Source organism: Castor canadensis, chromosome 8 (assembly GCF_047511655.1).
Source record: "Castor canadensis chromosome 8, mCasCan1.hap1v2, whole genome shotgun sequence".
NCBI lineage: Eukaryota > Metazoa > Chordata > Mammalia > Rodentia > Castoridae > Castor > Castor canadensis.
In genome coordinates, this window is record NC_133393.1 from 5,678,644 (window position 1) to 5,699,912 (window position 21,269).

The window sequence follows — 21,269 nt, forward strand, 5'->3', positions numbered from 1 at the left end:
GTCCTTTAGAAAAGCTCTAAAATGGACTTCACTTTCCCTGAATGAATTTGCCCCAAGCCAGCATGTCCTAAGCATATCTCAGCCAACGCTTGTGAAAGTGAATTTTAAACAAACAGGAAAAATGATGGTTGCAGTTAGGAGAATCCAGTGAATACTTACGAGTTAAGCAATGTTTATGTTTATAACTTGTGGGGAACCAGGAATCCAACCCAACTGAAAGAAGTAATCAGCCCACTTGGGTCCTTCTAGAAAGATTTGGCCCAAAGAGCTGAGGATTCAAGGCAGAGAAGCATCTTGGCAAGAACTTGTCTTTTGGGGAAAAGGTTCCAGAGGAGTCTTATTTTGCTCTCATTCACTGACCATATTTCCCCTTTTCCCAGCTGCTTGAAGTAACTTGATCATGTTACACAGTTCAAGCTCAGGTCCCTTGGGTATCTTATTACTTGAATGGCCTTCCAGATTTGGATATTCATTGCAACACTTCCATCCTTAAATGTTTTGTTTTTTCTATAAACGGGATGTTCTTTTTAATTAAATTCAGAGATAAAGAGGGCTTTACAATTCATTATTATTGGACTCACTGCTCTTTGAGGAAAAGGCTTTTGAAGTAAAGGGTTCATTTTACTAGCTGAAGTGACCCTTGGAGGCTTCCTTGGAGACCATCTATGAAATTCTAGTCATTCAGTGAGCAGATCGTCAGCTGGGGGTCTCCGGGCGCTGTACATGGACAGAATTGCTCCTTGCTAATACAAGAGTGTTTTTGCTCATGAGTGGTAGGATGATGACAGAATAACACAGACGACATACCGGATGGGGCTGTGCTTGCATGTATTCACAGAGCGACATTTGGGTGAGGATGAGGAATCAGAAGGTCATGTGCCATTTTTTTTTATGTGCCATTTTTTAAGCTATCATCTTGTTCCTTATTTTTCCTTTGTTGTTCTTAGAAGCAGATGAATTTCCTCATCTCACTGTGAGGTCTTCCAAGTAAGATGTCTCTTTTCCTCCTCAGTAATTCAAAGTCACATTGTAAGAATGAGCCTTCGTCATCTCAGACACTCAAGAGCGACAAAAGTCAAGAGAATCGGGCAATTAGCTTCAGTTCATTTGAGCCTTTTCTGTTCAGAGTGTATGTACACTGTTAGCTGGTGATGTCAGCCCAAAGCAGCTGCGTTCTCCAGTGCCAGAAAATTCAAAGTGTCAGCTTCTTTTATTGGTTCCCTTCTGGCCACTTCCACAACCTGAATTCCATGATTTGGAGGGAGTGAGCCTAAAATAGCCTTGGATCATTGCCAAGTGCTGGGCGAAGCGAGTAATATCAGTTACCGGTTGAATACTTACCTTATAGTCATTCTATCAAAATGGCTTTTCTACGTGAAGTGACCGCTGATTTCAGAGAAACACTGTTTATTAAATGTCAATAAATAAACTACAACTTACAGATTGTCTGCAATTCTAAAATTACATGTTTATTCTTAAGTATGCTTAGAATTACTTTTCAGTGGATTTTGTCTACTTTTCTGTTTACTTTCCTTCTCACCCTCAGTCTTTAAAGAAGCTGAACCATGCCAATGTTGTGAAATTAAAAGAAGTCATCAGGGAGAATGACCATCTTTATTTTATCTTTGAGTACATGAAGGAAAACCTCTACCAGCTCATTAAAGAAAGGTATGGTTTGGTCATCACAGTCTTAGAAATAAAGATTGCCAAGGGCACATGTTCTTTAATTTTGCTTTTGCTTCTTGCACTCTCTGAAGTCTTCCTCTGGTCATTTAACAGTCATGCAACTGGAAGCCAGATGAGTGGCCCAGCCTCATCCCTGCTAGGCAGACCCTGACAGCTTCCACGAAACTACTTGCAATGCTGCGTGTTCACATTTTACAGTTACTCATGCAAAGAAGCTCTAAGACTTAACAGGTACTGCTCTCTTCAGTCCCACGAGGACGTGTGGACAGAGCAACTGCAAGTCGGGGCACACAGCTTTGCAATTCTGAGACCTCCGCTGAAAAGTCCTAGACTTATCTAGCTCTTCCCTAGCTTCAGCACTCAGGTGCTTGCATGCTGGGAAGGGGACACTCATAAGAAACTTCTCTGTCATGGCAACTGTGAACTTTGACAGTGAACGCCGTTTACTGCATCCCTGAGTGACCTGAGAGAATAGATATCATCTTCACTGTCTGGTGTGGTTTGCCTAACCAAGGGAAAACATGATGTAATCTAAAAGACATCAAAATCATCTCCACTAAAAACTTAAAGTTCTGGTTTATATTATATATAGACAGAGATTTTTAGATTTCTTTTTTTTTTTTGAAATGGAGTCTCACCTTGTCCTCTCAAACTTGAGATCCTCTGCATCGACTTCCTGAGAGCTGGGATTACAGGTGTGCACCATCACACCCAGCCTGATTTGTAGAGTTTTCTAGGCCATGTTAGAAGGTTTTTTTTTAGTTTATTATAAAATGTTTAATTTTTTTCTTTGTAATATAATTGAACATATTTGGTATTTATAAGTTAGTTCCTCTGTATGGTCAAATGATTATTTTTCTTTGGTATTTATTATCAAAGGATCTGGTCAAATTTAGTCTATGAACAAATGTTTTCTTTAATTTCTTAAAATGTAGAGAAGAATGTGAACACAAGAGGTTGTAAGAGTCATGAGGCCGGACTTACCACTGTGTTCTCCTCTCCCCATACAGAAATAAGTTGTTTCCGGAGTCTGCCATACGGAATATCATGTATCAGATACTGCAAGGACTTGCATTTATTCACAAACACGGTAGGTGATTTGGATACCATGATTTTGAGTACCAGTGAAATGTCCTCCAGCAGAAGGTGTAGGAAGCAATGGTGTCTTTGTAACTAATTCCTAGGAAAGATGGGAGAATTGAAAGACTGACAGTGGACTTTGGAATATGTTACCTTTTGAAACTTGATCTCTGAATTTTCCTTATTTATTATGTCTGTGTTTTTATCCATTCAGCTTGTTAGCTGTGGATCTAAGAATTATTCCCGACCTTTACCTGATACATCAACACGAGACCTAGGTTAGAATTCCGAGATAGTTTGCGTATCACAGTTAGCCCACTAACTTCCCTTCGCCATTCTTTTCTAGGGTATTTACATTTTGATTTGTTTCAAAAGGGTTTTGTTTGTTTGTTTCTTTGTTTTTGGCAGTACTGGGGTTTGAACTCAGGGCCTACACCTTGAGCCACTCCACCAGCCTTCTCTTAATCTCTAACTGTGAGGGGTTCCCAGGGGTAGAGAGCAAGTTGGCAATGCACCAAGATGTACTGTGCTGCCTTGTGCAACACAAGACTTTCTGCTCACTTTCAACATCCATCAAATCTAAACCGATGGCATCGTGGAAGGATTTCAAGCCAGTGTCCTTACTGAGTGATGAAACTCATTTGTTGGTGTGGTATTTATAATGCAAACAATGTCCTCCAACTGAGAGAGAATGGGTGAATGCCTGTGTGAAACCATTCGCTTTGCCCATCCGTCTGCAGCTTAAGATGACCTTCTCAGAGGACTGTACCTTCACCTGTGGGCAAGTGCACCTGGTGGCTCTGTGCTAACAAGGTTATCAGCCCAGCCTCAGCTGGGTGTGATCTGGTTAAAAACCAGCAGTGCTCTAAGTAGTTGCTGCAGATTATAGCCTCTAACTCACTGTTGCTTGGCAAAAGGAAAAACTAGCAATGGAGGCTTTCTTGAGGGCATGTGACCACCCCTTTCTCTGAATACCCCAGATCTCTCCCTGAACTAACCAGCCCATCGCTGGAGCAAAGCAGCTGGGCCCCAGTAGAACTGTTTTCTCTGATCAGGTGGTATAATGGCCTGCACTGTGGCAGAGGACGTGAAACCACCCTGTGCAGTCTTGCTGTGTTTCCTCTGAAGTCATGTTACACACAGTCCCCTCTAAAGAATCCATGAAAGTTTCTCTCTACTCGTCATATTAACAATAGTTCTGCACTTCTTGGGCAATGGGTCATTTTTACCTAGGGTAAACTATGTATGTTCCCATTGGTCACATTTTTCCCTCCCATTGGTCACATTTTGCTGATATAAAAAAATTCAGGACCAAATCCATGGCCCATTTCTTTTACTGAAATAAAACTTGCTGATGTGTGTCTTAAGGGTTAACTGTATGCATACCATTTTGCCTTTGTCTTTCTTGTCAGTTTAAGTTTTAATTTATTTTATTTTCCTGTATGGCATAAATCACGTGAAGCCACTTTTAAACCCTTTTGGCCAGGTACCAGTGGCTCACACCTGTAATCCTAAGTACTCAGAAGGATCATGGTTGAAAACCAGCCCCGGGAAAATAGTTCACAGGACCCTGTCTCGAAACACAAGTAGACAAAGAGGCTATCTATTCAAATCCTTGTTGGCCTTGAGCTTATGCTGAGTAATACGCAAATAATAAGGCAAGATTGAGTCAAATTGCAAACCAGCTATCATAGAAACCTACAGGTTCCCTTCGATTCCACTGACGTTGAGTAAACTGGCACTTTAGTCTTTATTCACAGAGATGGTGTGAATTTGAAAAACACTGAAAACTTCTGGTATGGTGTCTTAGGGACAGGTAGAAGGTCTGGTTTATATTATGGAGAGAGATTTTAAGAGCTTACCAGACTTAAGAGCTCCAGAGAAAGAACTAATGAGAAATCAAGGGGATTTTCAAAGATAGGTCAACCAGCATGTATTCAGATAAAGGTCATGGTGTTTTAGTTATTCAGGCTTTCTGCTCAGTACTGGAAAGTGAGTGGACCTAAAAGAAAATAAATATTCTTTGGCTTTCTCTTCTTTTTCTTTTTGTTTCATGTCACTCTGGTATTTGTTGCCAGGAAGAACTTGTAGCCTTTTGTCCAGGTTGCTGCTTAACCAAATGTATATGTCTCTGTCTCTCTCTCTCTGTCTACAGATAGATTTATCTATCTCTATATATCTGTGTGCATATGTGTGTGTATATGTAGATGTATGTATATGTGTATATACATACACACAGACCACACCTATGTATTCCCCCCCACTTGCACCCACGTACATGTATACACGCCCACATGCGTGTCATCTACAGACTCTCATCTGACACATACACTACATGAATGCATGTGTGTATACACACACACACATATTTGAATGCCCTTATACTCCTGTGGCAAAATGGTATCTTGGGAATCTGCACCGTCCATTTCCCTTGCACGCCTTAGACATTCAGAATAGTGTAAGGGAAGGCTCAGCTTATGCAGAAGTTTAGACCTCTGCTTTTTCAAGCCTCATTCCCATTGCCATTACCAAAGATTGTTGACACTTTTCCCCAGAAGTTACATGCCCAGTTCTAGTTTGAGCTGAATAACACTTCATCTGTAACCTTATTCATTTCCCTGTCAATGAACGGACGGTATCTACTCCTTTCAAAGAAGAGGAAACTGAGGCTCAGAGAGGCTTAAAAACTTGCCAGGCGTCTCACTGTCATAGTGATAGGGAGTAGTTCAGATAGTCTGTGCCCATGTGCTGTGCTTAGTACAAAAAAACTTGTCCTCAAAGAGAGCAGGAGAACCTGAGGTGAAGAAGATGGTGATGACTGTAAGTGGGATAGACACCAAAGTCACAGGTCCTGTCCCATTTCCGCTGATAAATGAGTGAGTTTTAGAAACTGTAATGGGTTTTGTGTGGTACTGACTTGACTTGGGTGAGTGCACAGTGACTCCATCTTATTCCTTTCTGACAGTAGTGAAGAAGCTTATTAAAGCACCTCACAGAGCTGGCTCGCGAGTTTCAGGCTCTTCCCTGGTAGCGCTTTCTCCCTGAGAGAAGGCCCATCGTGCCCTGGGGAGGGGCTCCCTGGAGAGGGATGAGCAGTGTTGCAGGCCGTTGCTATGGCCATCTTTCATGTCACTGAGTGTTCTCCCTCCCTGGGACTGAACACACAGCCCTACTTGGTCCTGATCAAACAATGCCAAAGCCTATGTACTTGGCAGGAATTAAATGATTAATGCCAGTTATCTGCTTTGTCCTTGAGTTGACCTTGCAAATATCTAGATTACGCTTACCTGTACAGGTAACAGAAGTGTATTAGGTGATTTGGAGGACAGTGTTTGCCCCAAGAAATGGTTCTCTGCTTCTGTGTTTCACCACTGTTTTACTGAGCAGACCCTGAGCCAGTCCTTTACCTTTTCTGTGCGTTGCTGTATTCATGGCCTTTCTTTCCTGTTTAGGTTTTTTATCAGCATCTTTTTTTAAAAATTTTTTTTTTGGTATGTAATAGCTGTACAGGGGGTCTCTTGTAACATTTCCATATATACATGCAATGTACTGGGGTTAGGTTCCTCCCCTCCATTGTTCTCCTTCTTAAAACAGGTTTCAGTGCTCCATCTTCATACACATTCACTTCCTCTACCCTCTTCATTTTCCCTCCCCTCCCACTAGTGTCCTCCCCTTAACTTGACCTGTTTGACATTCCTGTCCTTCATGTCCTTCATTTAGGTCTCTGTTCATTGTTCAGTGGGGTTTTGCCTTGGTATCTCACCTGTAAATATATTGTACTTTAATTATTCTATCACTCTCTATTACTCTTCCTTACCCTTCCCCCTACCCTTTAATGTTCAATAGCATTCAGGACATTTCATGGCCTTCTTGATAAAGATTTTACAGGTTTAAATTCAGTATTATCTGAAATTACAAATTCTGCAGCAAGAAGGGGTGCTACATAAATTCCCAGCGTTCAAATATTCTTTGGTCCTTTCCACATATTTATATGAAATTCTCAATAATAGTGTGGCCAGGGAGAAAAAGCTTTCCTTGTGGTTTGCAAGTTTTCCTTGTCCAATGGTTCTTAACCAAAAAATAAGCATGACACATTTTCTGTTCAGATGAAAGGGAAAAAATCCCTTAGTTACTCAACTGGTATATAGTCCCCTGAACTTAAATTGAAGGTCTATTCCTGTCTCCTGGAAGCCAGGCAGTTTTGAACAGGAAGGTTCTTATCATAACATCACTGTGCTATTGTGTGATCTCTGAGTGGCCCAGCTATAAGGGATTTCCAGTGTTATCCAGGAGCCCAGAGGGAGAAGGGGCTCATTGTTACAGGCCACATTGCACACATCAGCAGAACACGATCCTAGCTAGGAACCAGATCAGAGTTTTTGCACCACCTCCTAGTAGACAAGGCACGGCACTAGCCTCACGAGCCTTCTTTCTTATCTGCAAAAAGTGGTGCCAGATCTGTTGCCTACTTTGACAGTTTATTGGGAGAGTCAAATGAGACTTTTCTAAGGGTAGTAATAATGATCACTAGCTCTTGCATGGTGTGGGGTGATAGCACCTTGTACAAGTTTTACAAATACACCATATTTAATCCTGAAAAATAAAAACCCTGTGAGGTAAGTAAGATTAGTCCCCCATTTTTCAGATGAAGAAGCTGAGGCACAGAAAGGTCAGTAACTTCCCAGTGAGTAACATAATTGAGATTTGAAATTGGGCAGCCTGGCTGGTCTGCACACTTAAAACCACTAAGTTTATATGGAAATAGTATTATTTTGTTAAAATAGAGATGAAAAGTCACCATATGTGACATCAGGGCTTTATGTTTTCAATTACAAAGACCTAGAACTCATGGATATAACACTAATAAAAATCTAATTCTATTATTCATTGATTAACAGAGGGCTAGGTATTATAAAGTCATATTCAAATTTGTTATAAAGGTTTATCTTTGAAGAAGACACATGACATGCAACAAAAAGATACAGTTTTCTCATCAGCCAGGTTTTTTTTGGCAATACTGGGATTTGAACTTAGCCTTCACACTTGCTAGGCAGGCGCTCTACTGCTTGAGCCACTCTGCCAGCCCTGTTTTCTGTGCTTTTTTTTTTTTTTTTTTTTTGAGATAGGATCTCCTGAACTATTTGCCCAGGGCTAGTTTTGAACCACCATCCTTCTGATCTCTGTCTTCTAAGTCGCTAGGATTACAGGTGTGAGCCACTGGTGCGCAGCTCATCAGTCATTTTTAAGAGTCTGTTTGCAATTAATTTTTTTCCTTGCCATTTTCCCTCTAATTGTCATGACCCTGAAGTATGAAAGGGGACTGCTTAGAGGTATATGTGGGAAACTGGAATCTTTATTCTCCTCATGTCATTAGTGTGCCTGTTCTCTGTGGAAATGGATTAAAGAAGGATCGACAGTGAGGTAAAGGATAAAGCTTGGCTGTTGTGGGGACATGGTTGAGGGGTACTGGGTGCATGACTAGGGTGGCCACAGTACAAGGTCTGCGGTGTGAGCATGCTGCTTTATCTGGATGTGAGTCCATGCGACAGGGTGAACCGAGCCGAGGCGAGTTTGCTGAGATGGGTATTTTAGATGGCGCCAGGGGGAGGTTGGAAGATAGAGGAGTCATGTGGAAGAGATAGCACATACGTTTGGAAATAATAATTGTCCCAATAAGAGGGAAAAAGGATTTATAGGAAGAAATAGCATTGACCTCAACTTGAGAGGACCGAGGCTACAAATCAAGATTTACTTATGTGGCTCGAGAGGGAAAGAGTGGTACCTACACCACTGCTAGAGCGTGACGCACATCTTAGTGGGATTACGAATAATTTGTCTCCCTTCCCATGACTCAGTTTTCCCATCTGTTATGTAGGAAAACGATGTCTGCCATTTGTGTTTTCACTGGAGTGTTTTTAATGTTCTGAGTTCTTAGGAAGAGAAACAGTGGTCTCACAGTTCATATTTTTTCTGGGGTCTCAGAGGTCATCCTAGACATATTCCCAAAAGATAAGTCCTTTATCTTTATCCATTCTGAGGCCATTTCCAAGACGGGAGCACAAAGTTAGGCCTTCTAGGAGCTAGAGTGTGCTCTGCAGTCAAATGCTCTACCACTGAGCTATACCCCCTCTGCTTAGAGTGTGCTCTGAAGAGCGGAGGGTCCAAAGAAAATGACCCAGTTATACCAAGTCTTAGAGCAGACATTACCTACCCTGGTGGGTGTGGGCAGTTTCTTTAGGCTGATAATAAGCCATCCAGACTTATCCATATCAGAAATTCTTTTCTTTCTCTCTTTTCCTTCCCTCCCTCCCTCCCTCCTTCCTTCCTTTCTTTTTCTCTGTCTCTTTCTGTCATGAGTTTTTTTGGTGGGACTGGGGTTTGAACTCAGTGCTTCATGTTTGCAAAGCAGGAGCTCTACTGCTTGAGCCACACCTCCAGTCCATTTTGCCCTGGTTATTTTGGAAATGGGTCATGTGAACTATTTGCCTAGGCTGGACTTGAACCCTGAGTCTCCCCATCTCAGCCTCCCAAGTAGCTAGGATTACAGGTGTGAGACACCAGCACCCAACTCTTTAATTTTCAAGACTGCTCTTGACTAATATTGAATTATCTTTGCATGACAAACCTCAAGTTTCATTCTTATTGTAATTTAGGTTTGATTTACTACAGTTTGATTCTTACTGTAATTTAGGTTTGATAGGCTAAGTAAAGGAATTGTTACATGGAATGTATAATGGCAGGGTAAAAATGAAGCAATGAAATGGAAATATATGTATTTTCACAGTATACATACAAACATGCATGTATGAAGTATATACATACACACATAAGTACATATGCACATGCTATAAAATAACCAACTTGCTGTGACTGCCTCTGGTCTAACCCAGGTCTGACTCCTTTGATTTTGTCACTGCCTTGGGTAGAAGCAGCACTGTGGATGGAAGAAAATACTTTCTCCTCTCACTGTGCCCTACTTGGATGTCTTTTGGTCACTTCTGCACCTTCATCTGCTTATGTGTGCATTGGGTCCTAGGCTCTGTAATTACATTCACTTGTCTATCCAAGCTAGGCACTTACCCTGCAGATCTATCATTATGTCATAATAGTATCCATTTGGAACTTGACCTAGTACAAAGCCCTGTTGTCTTCAGAATGGTAAACAGAGAGGAATGTCCTTTTATTGAAATATTGCTGCTTGTGCATTTTTCACATATAAACATATTACAATCACTCTTCCTGTAGCACAGAGACAATCTTTGGTAAATAACCTTGACTAATTGATTTAGTTCCACTGGAATGCCCTCTATCATGTGGATATCCAGCTCTGAGCCATCCAGTGCCCTGCACTACTACAGAGCCATTGGCTCTTCTGACTCAGTTCTGTTGCTGTCTTATGGGGCCTTCCCCCTTCCAACCCCCCTCCCCCATAAATCTGGTCAACTCTCCATTCACCTTGTCTACTTAACCCAGGTAGATTCATCATTGTGAAGCTCCTTCATGTTCCCTGCAAGCCTAAACAATTCCTTTGTCCAATCAACAAGAATCTGTTATGAGACCACCATATACCTGCCACCGAGCTAGGCGTTCAGAAGAAATATCAACATGGCCTTTACCCTTAAAGTGCCTCCGTCAAATTAGTAAGAAATGGCTAACATATTTTATAAAACTAGAAGTTCAGAGGCAAAGGCCTGTCACGTCCATGAGAGCAAGAACTAAGAATCATGACCATTTGGGTTGCTTCTGAATCCACAGAGTCTAACCCATTGGCTAGCATGGCCTCCGTGAGTATTTCCTGGTAGAATTAGTGAATGGCATATTAGGATGGCTTCGTGGAAGAAATGGAATTGAAAATAAGTCTTAAAGAATGGCAAAGGTTGGGGCAGATCTAGATTAAAAGGAGCAAGGGTACATTATTAATCAGAATAAATGCAATGATCTTAAAGGGAACAAGGAGTTTTATCTTACTGGAACACACTTTACACAAACTGATAAAAATCCACTTATCAGATAGATTGAAAGGAGTTCAACCTTGGTAAATAAAAAGGTGTGTGTGTGTGTGTGTGTGTGTGTGTGTGTGTGTGTGTGTATGAGAGAATAACAAGAGAAACAGTGTTTAAATGACCAGGATGTGTGGGAGTCCAGAGAAGCTGAAGTGAGGAAGGCCTGTGAGCAAAGACCAGTGGCATCACCATGATAGCAGTGAGAGCAAGGCATGACAGGGTAGAAAGGGACAGATTGGAGGGGACAGCCTGATGGAGAGTACCATCACTGTCTGGGAAAGGGTGGATCCAGCATAACTGTAATGTGTCTGGCAGTATTAATAAAAGTTTGAGAAGGAAATGATTTGTGAGAAGAGAAAAGTAGCTTTGGACAAGCTGATACAAAGGTGACAGTGACATCCAGTTGCTGTCTTGTTAGAGACATCGTTCTGGAGAAGGGTGGAGGATGCACTTTGCAGAAGTAACCTGAGCATTGTCAGCACGGAAGTTGTCAAGGAATGGTGGACGTCTTCAGAAGCTAATAACTGTTAGCTTCTCCATCATGTTTTAATTAGAATTCAGCTTTCACAGTATTGATAATACATAACGAATAACAGTGAGCTGTATTTCCAGTTTGGGCGTCTCGTGGAGATTTGGCGTGGCATTGAACAGTGTCTCTGTTGGTGATATTCTCAGGCAGTGGGTGGTACCTGGAATATCTCCTTCCTGTACCTCCAGGGTGCTGCTGGAGAGCAGACTCCTCTTTTGAAGAGTCGTCTTTGCCTTTCACTAAGTGAGCTGCAGATGCACCTCTTCACTTCATCACTAGGTTAAGTAATAAGTACTTAACATTTAAACGTGTCACAACACACACCAGAATCTCAGATATGAGTAGATCACATCCAAAGATCCATTGTCTTTTTCAACAATAATTACAGTTGTTTTTCTGCTCTGGTGTACATTCAGTTCCCATAAAACAATTGTCTTCAAATGTGTGGTGTTTTGTTTTCTGTTGCAGTGCTGGAGCTTGAACCCAAGGCCTAGAAAATGCTAGGCAAGCACTCTTACCACTGGAGCCGAGCCCCGGCCCTTTTGCTTTTATTTTTTGAGGTAGAGTCTCACCAACTTTGCCCAGGCTGGCCTGGAACTCGTGCTCCTCCTGAGTAGCTAAGATTATAGGAGTTTACTGCCACACTCATCTTTTTGAAATGACTTTAACCTCAAGTTCTCTCTGGATGATTTGGGCAGGGTAGAAATGATATTTTTCCCTTGAGTGACTGTTTTGTAAAGTTATCTCAGCACAGGAGTTTGGACATTTTTAAAGAAGATTGCTGTCTTGTAAAAAAGAAAAAAGAAGTTAGGAAGAGCAAGCTTTGAATGATTTTGCAAAGGGAGATGGTTGGAGCCCTGTGAGAAGGGCAAAGGATTGTCATTATCCGTGGAATGAATGCACACCCTCTGACGCCAAACCAACTGCTTTTCACATTGTGGCTGTTACAAAACGAGCGAGTACAGCCGCACAGTGCCCTGCATTCAGTGCCTTTGGTGTCTCCTCAGGCTTCTTCCATCGGGACTTAAAGCCCGAGAACCTGCTCTGCATGGGACCAGAACTTGTGAAAATTGCAGACTTTGGATTGGCCCGAGAAATCCGATCAAGACCTCCATACACAGACTATGTGTCCACAAGATGGTGAGTATGTTTCTCTCAAAATTATTTCGTTGCACTTCTTTAAAAAGGTATCATAATATTGAGGACGTCAGTCGTAAACCCTTCCTTTTCACTAAGAGAGAGTGCAGCCTGAAACACTGTAGTTATGTTGGCGCTGGATGAGATAAAAAGTTATCTTATAACTCTAAAAAGAAAGTCCCACTTCCGCATAGCGTAAGTAAATTTTGTGTGTAGGCATTTCTGAGGATAATTTCCCAAAAGATTTGCGTAAGGGATGCTCCAAAGACTTGTTGGGAAAACTATGCAATTGCTGTTGTTAAAACCGAATTGATTGACACAAGTGTTAGGTTGTTTGCCTCCCTTCCTGTTGCCCCCTGCCCCATTTTCTTTCTTCCTGTCACTTTCTCCATGTTTCTCAAAGATGCTATAGAGAAGACTCCTGCAGGGAAATGCTCAAAAGAAGCCATTATGAATTAGAGAAGCACTCCTTTCAACAGCAGCCATGGCAGTTGCCAACCCCTTACAGTCCGTGTACCACACTGAACCAGAGAGAAAACAAGTGTATAAACTCCTTCTGCTAACTGCTTGTTATCTTATTTAATTTCTGACAGTAGAAGTGATAGCTAGCTGTTCACTTTGTCCCTCCAGGTACAGGGCTCCAGAAGTCCTCCTGAGGTCTACCAACTACAGCTCCCCCATTGACGTCTGGGCCGTGGGCTGCATCATGGCAGAGGTGTACACTCTCAGGCCGCTCTTCCCTGGGGCCAGTGAAATTGACACGATTTTCAAAATCTGCCAAGTGTTGGGGACACCGAAAAAGGTAATGATATGGAACACAGGCCCTGTGGGCCAAAGCCAGCCGCTCCCCGTGTCCCCAGTGCTGGCACTGTTGAGCATCAGCTCGTTCTAGAATCTTCCTCTTGATCTCAGCCATTGTCCACTGCCCACCTTCTCAGGCAAGACTGGCTTCTCCTCTTCCTCCTGCTATTAAGAATGGTATCTGTTGTGGTTCCCCCTGCTTTTTCTGTACGTCCCCTCACCTCCTTTGCAGAGGTTCTCTGTTCTTGTGGCCACAACTCTTACCGTGTTCAGAAGTCTCCTCAATGTAATTGATAGCCCTCACTCTCTCCCTCATAACTCCATTCACACATTTACAGCTAAGTTTGGGATTTCCTCATGATTCCCTCCCCATCACCTCGAACGCAACTCATGTGAATCAGGTGGCTTTTTGCTTAACACCCAACGTGCTTCCTTCTTTCATACCCATTTCTGTCTGTGGTCCCATCACAGTCCAGAGGCCCAGCCTTGACGCTGAGTTTCTGCCTTGCCTTCTTTCTTTTCCCTTCCCCCACTACTTCCCCTGATCCAAGCAGTAAATCCTGCTGAGTATCCCTACATGGTATCTCTCATGTGTTTCTTGCCCTTTCAAGTTCACCGCTGACATTACAGACAGGACGTGATTACTTGCTCATGTCTGAGGATATCGTCTCAGTTTTTCTGCCTTCCAGTCTTTCCCTCATCCTTCGAAAGAATGACTCTGGTTATTGTCCTCCTCTCCTAAAAGTAGTTTTTCACTGCCCATTGCCCAGCCCCTCAACTCAACCCTGATTTTACTTTTCATACCCATGCCCCTCCTGGCTGGGTTCCTGGACTGTCCCCACTTGTGTGCACATGCTCCTTCTGCCTGGGTGAATGTCTGTTACCAAATCCTTCTGTTACTCCATTGCTTTCAATAATCTCCCTTCCCACTGCTTCTCCAGCCTCGTCTCCATCTTCAGCTGTGGTCTGTGTTATTAATACAGTTATCTGTGTGCATATCTGTTCCTTGGACCATTAATTAGCTCATTCAGGGAAGTTTTGTCTTGTGCTTTTTCCCCAGGCACCAGCACTGCTGGTATGAACTAGAACCTCAAAAAAATTATATATATATATATATATATATTTTTTTTTTTTTTTTTTTACATTTTTTAAAAGACAGGCTGGGTTGGCCTTAAATTCCTGATCCTCCTGCCACAAGCACCCCTGGGGTTATAGGCACAAACTACCACAACAGACTTCAAACACTTTCTTAGTCATTTGACTGAATCATTAGTGCCACATCTTAAAGAAGGTTTCCAAAATGCGCTGCCGGGCTTTCCCCACCTCTGCAGATCTGTATCTATACCTCTCTTGTGGCCTTTGTCATTTTTTACTTTGAGTTATTATATTTTTAAGTAAATGTCCTATTTTCTCTTTTAAGGACAGTGATATCCTTGAGAGCGGGATTTATACTGGTTATTTTGTGGTATTCAACGACACTAAGCATTCATTCAGGGGCAGTCTTAGTGAATGAAATGATATGAGATAGACAAAGTACCACTTGGTTTTGTGAAAAAGGGAGGAGGCCCTTATGTCAAGATGTGCTTTACAGGACAGGCCTGTTTCACTAGAAGGAACCTTAAAGAGCAGGTATTCAACATTTTCTATCATGTATTCCAGCAGTTACTGTCCCATGAAAAATGGAGTCTTGAGTCTGTGAAATGAGTTTTACAGATTTATCCGGCCAAGAGGAAGGTGGTTTTTTGTTTTTTTGTTTTTTTTTTTTTTGGTTCCCACTCCACCCAAAATATCTCATTAGCAATTTCTGAAACCTCTGTCTCAAAGGTACTGGGGGTATAGCTCAGTGATACACTGCTTGCCTAGCATACTCAAGGGCCTCAGTTCAATTCCCAGCCCCACAAAAATAAATAAATAAAACCTCTGACTCAGGGAACATAGTTGGGGAAGCACTAACTTGGTTCAATCCCCAAATCTCAAGAGATGCACTATCATATAAAGGTTATAAAATAAGTTGGTGTCTTTTCTACTGTTTCCCAGATCTCCTGTTCCTTATAGTCTCTTCATTAATATAACCCCGTGTCTCATCACTGCCACCATCGTGAGTATAAGCAGGGTTATGACATAATGGCCTTTCCATTTTGGATACACACGGAAGGACGCAAACTCGAGTCACAGCAATTGCCTGAACGAGCTGTTCTATCTTTGTCTTCTCTCAGACCGACTGGCCCGAAGGGTACCAACTGTCAAATGCCATGCACTTCCACTGGCCCCAGTGTGTACCCAATAACTTAAAGACCCTGATTCCAAACGCTAGCAGCGAAGCCATTCAGCTCCTGAGAGACTTGCTTCAGTGGGATCCCAAGAAACGACCGACAGCTAGTCAGGTTTTCCCCATTTTCTTCTGTTTAATGCATTTCTTGTGAAATTTATATCTAACTCTGAATAATTTTTATAAATAAATCACATGGGAAATGTTTTACTTAGTATTATAGGTGAAAAATAATATTGATTGCCACCAGTCATACTATATAAGAAATTAAAATTGTTTGAAACTTGCTGGGTAATTGAAGTAATTAAGAGTAAACAGTACAGTGGTGTTGACTGTTAGCACATAGTTCACATCGTCCATAACAATGTTTGCATTATACCAGTTAGCATTTTAGTGCACTTTACATTTTGTAAATGCTTTGGTATATTTTGTGATTTTGACCTGATGAAGACTCCTTGAGAGAGACGTGTGTTTTCACTGATGTGAGAAAGGTGAGAAAGTTTGAGTGATCTGCCCTAATCACTTCCTAGTCACTAGTACAGATAGTGTAAGCAGTTGTAGTCCAGCCGTGCAGATGGCCAGTCTTCTGAATGCCTTCTCACCACCCTCCCCAGGGCACTTTGACTGAATTATGAAATGCACCCAGAAGAGGAGTGGTAACGCTGTGACTCTCCCCACTCACCTGCCTCCTGCAAGCCTCCTTTTGCAGTAGTTGTGTTTGGCCTCATTGATGCTTATACTGCTCAGGGCATCAAATAAGTGATCAGTTTTAGTCAGGGATGATTTGGCTAATGAAAGTGACAGCTACATAGCGCAAGTGTTAATGTGATGTTAGAATTAGTGGCAACTGTGAGAGTTGGGGAGTAATTAATTAAGGAGTGGTGAAAAGTACTTTTCAAAGGCCCAAAGAGCTATCATTTGGTGCCATAAGACTGGCTGTCCTAAGAGACTGGAAAGCTCTCAGAAATGCCCTTCTGATGGTGAAATTCACAAATGGTTTCAGGGCAGAAAGGAAGATTTCTGATAAGCCACTTTTTAAAAGGATGTACATAAGAAATGAAAGAAAAGATTCTATCACGGAACCAAGACAGGAATGTATGCTTTTTAAGAATAACATCATGCCAGATGCTGCCGGCTACTCAGGAGACAGTGATCAGGAGGATCACGGTTCAAAGCCAGCTCCGGGCAAATAGTTCCAAGACCCCATCTCAAAGAAAACCCATCACAAAAACTGGCTGAAGGAGTGGCTCAAGTTGTAAGAATGCCTGCCTAGCAAGCGTGAGGCCCTGAGTTCAAACTCCATTTCTGCCAAAAAAAATAGTGTCAGAAAACTAAAAGTACCCCCAAATCAGTCCAGACTTGTAAAAATGCCTGGGACTACAGAGGGGCTTTTCAAGTTAGATGCCAGAGTTACTCATGTTATCTGCCTCTGTATCTACACTTATAGAGCTAGTGCAGATGTTTATAATTGTCACCGACTCATCAAGATTTATTATTTTCAATGGCTTCTATATAAAAACATAAGGGAATATAGGTAATATTTTGGAAAAAATATTTAAGCACTTTAAGATTTATCCCTTGGTTATCTAGAAAAGTCGATTATCCAAAACAACTGGTAACTAAACTTTGTCTTGTTGGGAAGGTTTATCTAAATTGTGTATTTGTACTCTTGGTGCTTCTGGCGCAAAAGCATATGTTCCTGTTTACTTTGTATTTGAATTTCCAGAGTTCTCAAGGATCATTCTGTTTGACTTTTTCAGTTTGATATTACTTTAGATCTTTCTACAGAATGAGAAAATGAACTTAGAAGGTTAACACATTATATTTAAGACACATAGCAAGTTGGGTACAAAACCCACATCTGTTGAGCGAGAATGCTTTTAGAAGTAGCCAAGGTAATAGTGAAATAATGGGTTGCTTTATCTAAATATTTTTAAGTGCTGCATCCAGTACATAAATTTTATAGTATCTTAGATATGGAAAGTTACAAGGGCTATTACCAGTTCAGGTTGCTATTTTACAGTTGGTTTGGGCTAAGAACCTGCAATAAACTGATGACCAGAAATAGTCCAGTGATATTTTACGGTCCTGGCTAGACTTTTCTCCTAATGCCTCATCTCTCCTTCCAGGCACTTCGCTATCCTTACTTTCATATTGGACACCCGCTAGGCAGCACTGTACAAGGCCTCCAAGATCCAGGAAAGCCACAGAAAAACATCTTGGAAAAGGCAGGCCCACATCCCCACATCAAACCAGCCCCTCCTGCTCAGCCCCCAACCAAGCCACACGCACGGATTTCTTCACGACCACATCAAGCCAGCCAACCCCCGCAGTGTCTCGTGTACCCCTACAAAGCAGAGGCCCCCGGGACAGATCAGCAGAGCCATCTTCAGGAGGACAAGCCAAGCCCACTGCTTTTCCCATCCCTACACAACAAAATTCCTCAGTCAGTAAGTGCAAAGATTCCCCTGTGAGCTCTGTCAGGTGTTATACCTCTTCTGACCATAGGTACTGTGTGCAGGATTTTCTTTTTCAGTCCATAATATAGACATTCACTTTTGCAATGGTATGGAATTGTGAAAAGAGCCTTGGCTCAAGGTCTAAATTCAAAATCTGGCTTTTCCTTTTAATAACAGTACCACTCCTGGGGGGGCTGTGGAGGTGAGCTGGACTCTACAGCCAGATTGCCTGGATCTTACCTCTCAGCTCTGCTGTTTAAGAGCCTGATGACCCTGAAAAGGTTACCTGGCTTCTCTACTCCTCATTATCTCATCTGTAAAATAGTGATAATATTAGCATTTACCTGTAATTGTTCTTTTAATTGTTTTAACTAAATAAGTTAATACCTGAAAAGATTTTAGAGTAGTTTCTGGTATGTAGTTAGAACTCAGTAAGTGTTAGTCATTGTTATTATCAATCCCTATAGACTCAGTTTCCTCATCTATAGAAGGAAGGTCATGATGCATGTCCTGACCTTCAGGCAGGGTTGTTGACCATGAGGATCTAAGGTCACGATGCTTATGAAGATGTTTTGAAAATCCTGAGGAGCCATACTGATCTTCGTAGACTTTTATTCATGGCACTTCTGTAAATCGATGTCGGTACCACTGGGCTATTAATTAAACCCCAATATTTCTTTTCTTGGGCTGGTTTTCAAAAGGAAATGATGAGTGTTAGACTTAGTAGAGTGAGAACCTGACGAGGATTATAGTTGTCATTATGTTGTAACGCTGTCAAGAGTCTGACACTCTACACAACCTTTATGCAAAAGAGGTCCTTTTTTCTGTCAACGAGTCTTCACTAGGATCCCAACAAGCATGATGTGGATGCCATTGGAGATTTAGGGACCAGTATCTCTAGGCATTGTATCCCTGCCCACAATGAGGAAGTGGTATGTGTCTGGAAATTTCCTCTTGTAGCTAATACTATAGTTAAAGGAATTAACCAGGCCTACAGAGAATCTATAGGAGGTGTTGTTTTCATTGCTTTCTGTAAAAGAGCAGATGGCTGGCACCTTAGCAGTAATCTCCTACATGTCACTTGTAACAGTAGAAGTCAAGGATAAGGCCCAGAGTGAGTGAGAGTCCTCCACCTTCCTAGTATGTAAGGAGAGTTTTAAATTTCCTTTCTCAGATCCTTGTTCCACGTAACTTAGCGTACTCAATGGATGACATCCCGTGTAATCTGTGCAGGACAGGTGACACACAGGTCCAGGACTAGTTTTTCTACAATTGCCCTTTCAAATAAGCAATGCGTATTGGAGAATGTCGTGCCCCAGGATTCTCCTTTTTATAACAAAGCAAATTCAGAAGAAGAATTCTCATGGATGGATTTCATTAATGCCAGATATTGCTCTCCCCCACCCCTCCTTGTATACACAGAAAATCCTAGCTGGCCTGGAGCACAGAAATGGAGAAATCAAGCCAAAGAGTAGGAGAAGGTGGGGTCTTATTTCTAGGTCAACAAAGGATTCTGATGATTGGGCTGAGTTGGATGACTTAGATTTCAATCCATCCTTCACCAGGATTGACCTGAAAAATAAGAACAGACAGAGTGATGACGCTCTCTGCAGGTAAGTAGGCTGCTCGCACCTGTAAACAGACTGAATTTGGGATTTGTGAGGTTACCTGTGCCTCTTTCTCTTACTGAGTTAAGCCATTTCTCTTGATTCAGATTTGAGAGTGTTTTGGACCTGAAACCCTCCGAGCCCGTGAGTACAGGAAATAGTGCTCCCGCTCAGACTTCCTATCAGAGGCAAGACACACCAACCCTGAGATCTGCAGCCAAACAGCACTACTTGAAGCACTCTCGATACTTGCCTGGTAAGAGAAATGACTGGCTTTTACTTTGGTCACTGAGAAGAAAGCTTGTGCTTGGAATCACATATTTATAAAGGTTCTGTTCTGGAAGGCAAGTATACTTCCAGATTGGTTCTCATACCTACTCAGCACACAGACGTCAAACACCATGTCACTCCTGGAATTACAAGCTGTACCCAAGGTACAGTAAGAGAGGAAGCAACAGAGTGTAGCCTGAGGCATCTTTGGGGGCCTGGTAAGAAATGTGGATTTCTTTTCATGAGAAATGGGAAACTCTTGAAGGGGTTTAATTGTAGGATATGGGTTTATCTTCATCCGTGTAATGAGTAGGTAGGAGCCAGAAAGTGACAGCTGTATCCAAGTGAGGAGAACATAGGTTTGGGGGGCAATCAGGAAGGAACGGGACCTGTACAGCAGGGACATTAAATTCTTCACCCTCTAGTGGGGAATATGGCAAATGCTGCCAGACTTCCTCAGGATTGGCCTGACACTTCCCAGGACAACCTGGGAGAAGAGAGACTGGTATAGAGGGACCTAAGTGTGAGGGAAAAGAGCGACCACATAGAGAAAGGAGCACGGAGCAAATTGGAGAGTTGCTTCTTTTGGACTGACAGGGAAGATGGAGAAGGATAAAAGAGGATTTTGGATTTTGAGTTCTGAAGAATAGCTGCAGGGCCCAATGTTAAGTGGGAACATGGGGTAGTCAGAAGGAAAGTAGTTTATCCTGAGGGCAAGTCCAAGGCAGCCCTGGGGGAGGCCTTGGATATGAAGGACCAGAATTGATGAGTGGGGTTGGCAGAGTGAAGTTGTCACACACGATGAAGACAATTCATGTCATGTGAGGAGATGGAACCTCAGGGGACAGACACAGAAAGGAGAGCGGACAACTTCAGAGCCGGGTGTGGGAGTGGGATAGGGAGAGGGATGGAGAGGAGCTGGAAAATGACAGAAAAGTAGTGGTCCAGGAAGGGGGAAATTAGAATTTCCAGGAGTACTAAAGTCCAGGATGACACCAGTAGGTCAAGACATGGGGCAGGTGTGTTGATAGAAGAATAAACAACCTCTCTCAGGCCCCCCACAAGTTAGACTACACAGTCAACTCAAACTGGAGTCTTTCTTTTGCCATTGATCAGATGGCACCATTAGTCAGTTTCTGTGCCCCTGGAAGTTTTTAGACAGTTGGGTTTTGTGTTCATTTTGTTCCTGAAGTCTGGTGTAAGAGTAAATGTTTATTTTGCATTTCAAATAAACTTTTGTGTCTGTCTAAGGCATACGACGTTATTTTATGGGTCACATACAGATAGCAGAAATTTTCTATTGTGGGAAATTAACATATCCATCATCCCTTGTAGCTACGCATGTTTGCTTTGTTTTTATGGAAAGAGCAGCTAAAAATCTAGTCATTTAGCCCAAATCCCATAAGCAGTACAATTTGGTTACCTTGG

General features: G+C 42.2%; 1 protein-coding gene across 3 annotated transcripts in view; it reads left to right on the forward strand.

Moving 5' to 3' along the window:
• Nucleotides 1-21,269, forward strand: part of Cilk1 (ciliogenesis associated kinase 1) — a 36,242-nt gene that overhangs the window by 7,745 nt on the left and 7,228 nt on the right. For 2 of the 3 annotated variants that reach the window (XM_020180094.2, XM_020180098.2), the window contains 8 exons: nt 1,547-1,668; nt 2,697-2,776; nt 12,306-12,438; nt 13,066-13,237; nt 15,453-15,620; nt 17,635-17,955; nt 19,387-19,577; nt 19,679-19,827. In XM_020180094.2, the coding sequence (XP_020035683.2) occupies nt 1,547-1,668; nt 2,697-2,776; nt 12,306-12,438; nt 13,066-13,237; nt 15,453-15,620; nt 17,635-17,955; nt 19,387-19,577; nt 19,679-19,827 (1,336 nt within the window). Of the gene's footprint in view, nt 1-1,546; nt 1,669-1,779; nt 1,918-2,696; nt 2,777-12,305; nt 12,439-13,065; nt 13,238-15,452; nt 15,621-17,634; nt 17,956-19,386; nt 19,578-19,678; nt 19,828-21,269 lie in introns of those variants that run through there. The other variant, XM_020180099.2, reaches the window with a different exon arrangement.